The following is a 5667-nucleotide window of genomic DNA, read 5'->3' as shown; positions in this document are numbered from 1 at the left end:
GAATGGTGTGCCGTGTGTGGGGCTATGGGGGACTGTGAATGCCGCTATATTGAGTTGGTGACTGTACATGCCCCTACACCCCCTGGGGGTCCTCATATTGAATGGTGTGCAGTGGGGGTCCTTATTCTGTGTGGGGATCCTAATTCTGTTTGATTGGCTTTGGGGGCCATCATACTGATTGGCAGTGGTGGAGACCATTATATTGTCTGAGGGGCTATGGGGGCCATTATATTAAGTAGGGGGGGGTTTGGGCGCCATTATACTAAGTAGGGGGCTGTGACTGGCCTCATACTGAGTGGGGACATTATAGACAGGTGCTACATCATATCTGTAAGGTGAAACTGGATTAAGATTTCACTGTGGGGATATCTAACTCAGTCTGTGGGTGGGGGCATTTTTGGGAGCATCATACGCTAAAATGGCTATAAAAGGTGTATTGCTGTTGAGAACATCGATTGACTTCAGTAAGGGTTTTTTTTTGAAGGGGCGTGCAGTTAGAACTTTTGCTATGGGGCCCTGAGATTTCTCTGTCCGCCACAGTCTGTGTGATCTCCCTGTAAGTCCGCACTGAGCATGTCAGTATCTCCAGCTGTAGACGAGATGTGACATCACTTTATGTTATTAGTTACATGGAGGACATTTCTCCATCGATTCAGACTAATATTATGTGCACTATACATTATATCTGTTTATATTCTCTCCTATCCCAATGTCTCCGCTCACTTCCCATTATACATCATGGTGATCTGCTGTATAAACCACTCACCGGTCATATTTCCTTTCTTCTATAGGTGGCGACTGTGAGACCCTCCTAAGCACCAGGGGTCCTCTATCTGTCCCCTTGGCCCGCTTATACTTTGGAGAAGCGGTTCTTGCTGTGGAATACCTCCATAGCTACGGTGTGGTGCACAGAGACCTGAAGCCGGATAAGTAAGTGCCCCTCGTAGTATAATAAAGGGGGGAAGTTATCATTTATTATCATACGGTCTGTGAGGCTAAAACCATCTTCTCTTCCACAGCCTCCTGATTACATCTGCTGGACACATAAAAGTTACCGATTTTGGGATTTCAAAAGTTGGTGTCATGATACCAAAAACCAACACCTACAAGGAATTAGCGGAGGACATCACCAGGGAGTTCCTGGACCGTGAGGTGGGTAACACTTACAGGAATTTAGATTGTTCTTTACAAATCTCCAAGGACCAAAGCAAAGAAAGATCTTAAATATAACTTTTAATAGATACATTTAAAAGCACCCATATCAATATATAAAGACAAAATCCATAAAATGTGGCGGCAGCAGTATTCTCCGATCGGGGTGTATTTATCTCCCGCGTCTGTCCACTGACTCATTGTGGCTATCTCCTAATATGATCCCCTGATGAACCCCAAATTAGGAGGGGGAGAAACGTGTTGGGACAATTTACAGATAAGTCCTCTGGTTACTGCTGACTAAAATGCTTTTTTGGCAACTTTTTTTGTAATTCGCACACTGGATAATGCTCTGTCCCAACATTTGGACGTGTCCTGTGTAGATCAGTCCTGACTATAGATTAGCCAGGGTGGTTATGAGGTTGTCTATATATACCGTCTGTCCTAGACTATTATCTTCATGCTCAATGTCATTATATAGGTGACTTGTTACTACTTTGGACATATTTATGTTCCTATGTTTACCGTTAATTGAGCACACGTGCTTTTATAATATTGTTCTTGTTGCCCGTAATTGCCAGCACTAATGTACTTTATGTATCTATAATAGGCTTCTGAATGATGGTTTATATATCATACTGAATTGTGTATAGATTGGTGCATTTGATATCGCTCTCTGTACTAGTGGAACTACATTATATCAGCTTCCCTGTTTCCATATAATTGATACATTGAATATTGCCTTTTTTTCATTCAGCATGTTAGCAGCAACATGACTGTCTGCCTTTCATCATTATCTGTATATGTGTATGTCTGTCTAGGGATGGATAGGGTCACGGAGGGTGTGCCGATGTGGAGCGGGGGCGCCAAACCGATTAGCTAGGGTGTCAACCTCCACTGGCAGGCGGGATCTCAGCCCATTTGGGATCTCTAGGGCAAGCCTGCATGTCAATTATCCTACGTTTATCCCACTACCCATATATTGTACATTTTATGGATTTTGTCTTCATATATTGATATGGGTGCTTTTAAATGTAGCTATTAAAGATTATATTTTAAGGGGTTTTCTTTGTTTTGCTTTGGTATTTGGTTAACTAATATACCCCATCTGTTCACCTTGCCTTTGGCATATGTTTTTTTTTCTTTACAAATCTCATCACACTATTGTGTCTTCTCTACATTCTTCATTTCTAGAGAACGTTTCCATTGATATTTTATCTTTTGTCATTGTGTTTTTATGGCGAGAACGTGTTATAATAATCATTTTATCATTTTCATCTCTATCTTCTGTTGTTTTCCAGTTATGTGGCACCCCATATTACATCGCCCCAGAGGTCATCCTGAAAGAAGGCTATGGAAGACCTGTTGACTGGTGGTCAATGGGGATAATCCTACATAAATTTCTCACGGGATCTGTACCATTTGATGGAGATTCTGTAGCTGAGCTTTATGACAGGATTGTCATTGGTAAGTGGAATGATCCGACCATTGCTTTGATCAGTTACATTGGTTTAGGTGTTTACTTTGCTTTAGCTTACAGTCCAGTAAAGAGATTTTATTTTCTGTATAACAGGTGACATAATTTGGGATTGTAATTCCGCTCCTACTCCCAATGCACAGAACCTGATTACTGAGCTGCTCAGAACAAATCCTGCAGATAGACTTGGGACAGGTAAGAGATATAATACTATTCATATTAGTATTAATATTCACCTATCACACTTATCACTCATGTCCTTGAGGATCAACACTTCTCTATCAGATTGTCCATTTCTAGTTCTCCACACTATGACTTTCAGTCTTCTTCCTTCATGTTGACTCAGTTATGTCATTAATTCAGATTAAGTTAAACTGTTCAGATGTGAAGCAATCTCTGACAATGTCCACATCACTTTTGTTTTGTTCTTTTTCCAGGAGGATCACTTGAGATCAAGAGTCATCCATTCCTGAGTGACTTAGATTTTAACAACCTTCTAAGTCAGAAGCCAGAGTACATTCCTCAGCTTGCCTCAGATGTGGACAACAGCTTATTTATCGGTAAGTAGAAGAAGACATCATCTAGACTAAGCGGCTGTTTGTCTTGTCTTCCATAAAATGTAATAATCAGTACCCACTAATATTGTGATAAATGACGCCTGTTTTATACTAACAACCTCTAATAATACTTCATTACTTTTGTAGATCACTCTGAAATAGACCATTCGGTCTCAGAGGATGAGGAGGGTACAAGTGTGAACAATGAGAACCTTGACTTCCAAAATTTTACATCTTCTTCTGAAAGGCTTTCTAAAGTAAGTACCGTATGTACGCAATAAATCCAAAATATGTGAAACAAAAAAGACCTCTAAAAGTAAAAAAAAGTATTTCATATCTTGTTTTTGTCCATGTTTAGCTCTGTACCATCACTACCAGAAAGTTGAATGATGAGGACCAGAAGTCTCCTCCAGAGTGTACGCCAGCAACCAATACAAATATCTCAGAAATGTGAGTAGATTATGGGGTCATTAATGGGAGTTCCAGGCTGATATATATGCACAACACATAATATAGGACATAAATACCATAATATCAAATTCAGCCTCAATGATTAGCGGTCATTGTGCTTTTGGCTTCAGAAACCGTTGGTGATAATAGCTCATAATTGCAGCCATTCACACGTATTAGAGCTGCCCATACTGTAGGAGAGATGTAGTATGACATGCCAGCCATTATTGCTAGTTGTTTTTCGCTCTGATCCATAGAAGGTAGATTGGAGCATAAAACCTTCCTCACTATGACTGTCATATGTCCTATTAGGCCCTCTAGTCGGTGTTCTTCTAGTGAGACCACCCCTTTTATTCTGCATTGACTTGTGATTTACATGTTTTTCTTAAATCATAGAATGGGAGAGTTGGAAGTTACCTCCTGGGTCTTCTGGTCCGACCCCCTGATTCTTCCTGACAGGCAGAAAGAATCGTTTTCTGAATCTGATAGCGACAATGCTATAAACAGCTTGCCCTCCTCGTCCCCATCATCAGGTATGTATGTACAGCATCAAAAGGTGAATGTTGACTTCAAGGCTCAAATATTTGGTTTTTCTGTATTAGGTCTCCTATGTTGTCCAGGTTTCATGGATCCCAATTATGTTTTCCATGGGCCCATACTGTATTTCTATTTCCTTCATTTTATCCAGGAATTGTTTTCATGGATTCTGTAAAATACGTTTTAGCATCCAGGAACTCACTTCAATATAAGGAGACATCGTCTCCTATAGTAGAATATCGCTCATTAGTGATGCACCACGTGGCGGCACACAGGGCGCTTACTGCTCCATATCAGTGATACATCTAATGCCCCTCAGATTAGGTCATGAACGGTATATAGGACTTATTCTGCCCTATAATAATGCAATGCCAGATTATCAGGACTATAGGGGACAGGACTAGAACAATTCTTCTATATACAGTACACAAAGCAGATCCTATAAGAATATTTCTTTACTGAGTTTTTTTTACTTTCTGATCAGAATTTCCAACTGAAGAGGAAAGAAAATCTGAAATGAATCTGAGTATAGACCAACAAAACTCAGAAAATGGGAAAAAGGGGAAAAAGAGACGAGGTAAGTGTGAGAATCATCTCCATGTTGTGTGATGTTAGTGATGAGAATAAGTCATGGGGAGCAGATGTCATCTGTCAGTGATGGGATTGTCACATGTATGATGGCTGACAATGACCCCGGACATCTGTGTGAATAAGATTCCTCTGCTGTCCGGCCGGCCGGCCACACTGACCGCACAGTAGCATCATGTAATATGGAGTCCCATCACTTACATTGTATTTATTTCTCTTCTCTTAGGTTCCATCTTCCGCCGGATCTTATCATCCTGCCGGCGTGGACTATCCAGGGCAGCTCGCGCATTTGCATGCTGTCGCTGTTGCCCAAGTGTCATCTAAAAGACGGAAAAGCTCCGCATCTAGCGGAGTACAGCCGATCCACCATCACTGCTGGACCTGTAAAGAAGGACCTTCACCATCTACCTGTGGCCTTCTAACTGTAACACCTCTACCCGGACTTGTTTCAGTAATGCCTCTGTCACCAGGGTCCGCTGTATCCAAACTGCTCGCCTGACTTGGCTTTTTAAACTGATCACCTGGTATCTGACCCGGATTTCTTCCTGACTATGATTTTGTCTACTGCTTCTGTCCCTGATTTTGTTCATCCCTTATCCTTCTACCCTATCCTTAATAAAAAAAAAAAAAACAACTTCTATATTTATTGAGATTTTCTTATATCTATCAAACTTCACTCTGCATTCTGCTAAGCGATAAAAAATACATATTAACACTTCTGCTTTTAAAAGCATTTTTATATATATATATATATATATATATATATATATATATATATATATATATATATATTTATATATATATATATATATATATATATAAATCAGGGCTGGACTGGGATGAAAAATGAAAATGCACGCCTGTCACACAAACCCCACCAGCCCACATACCACATCACCACCCCCC

The 5667-nt window shown here is 40.4% G+C and overlaps 1 protein-coding gene across 1 annotated transcript; it reads left to right on the top strand.

The window, feature by feature from the left end:
• Positions 1–1924: 1924 nt before the first annotated feature.
• Positions 1925–5223, top strand: LOC141235369 (microtubule-associated serine/threonine-protein kinase 3-like). The gene is made up of 9 exons (XM_073668098.1): positions 1925–1951; positions 2454–2619; positions 2726–2824; positions 3067–3189; positions 3334–3443; positions 3545–3636; positions 4033–4169; positions 4658–4750; positions 4988–5223. The coding sequence occupies exons 1-9, from the start codon at positions 1925–1927 to the stop codon at positions 5083–5085; spliced, it is 945 nt and encodes a 314-aa protein (XP_073524199.1). The 3' UTR covers positions 5086–5223.
• Positions 5224–5667: the final 444 nt, after the last annotated feature.

This window comes from Phyllobates terribilis, unplaced genomic scaffold, assembly GCF_046119375.1.
Source record: "Phyllobates terribilis strain yellow unplaced genomic scaffold, ASM4611937v1 Scaffold_651__1_contigs__length_880973, whole genome shotgun sequence".
Lineage (NCBI taxonomy): Eukaryota > Metazoa > Chordata > Amphibia > Anura > Dendrobatidae > Phyllobates > Phyllobates terribilis.
Note: the sequence above shows the minus strand (reverse complement) of the source record. Positions and strands in the feature narration are given on the sequence as shown.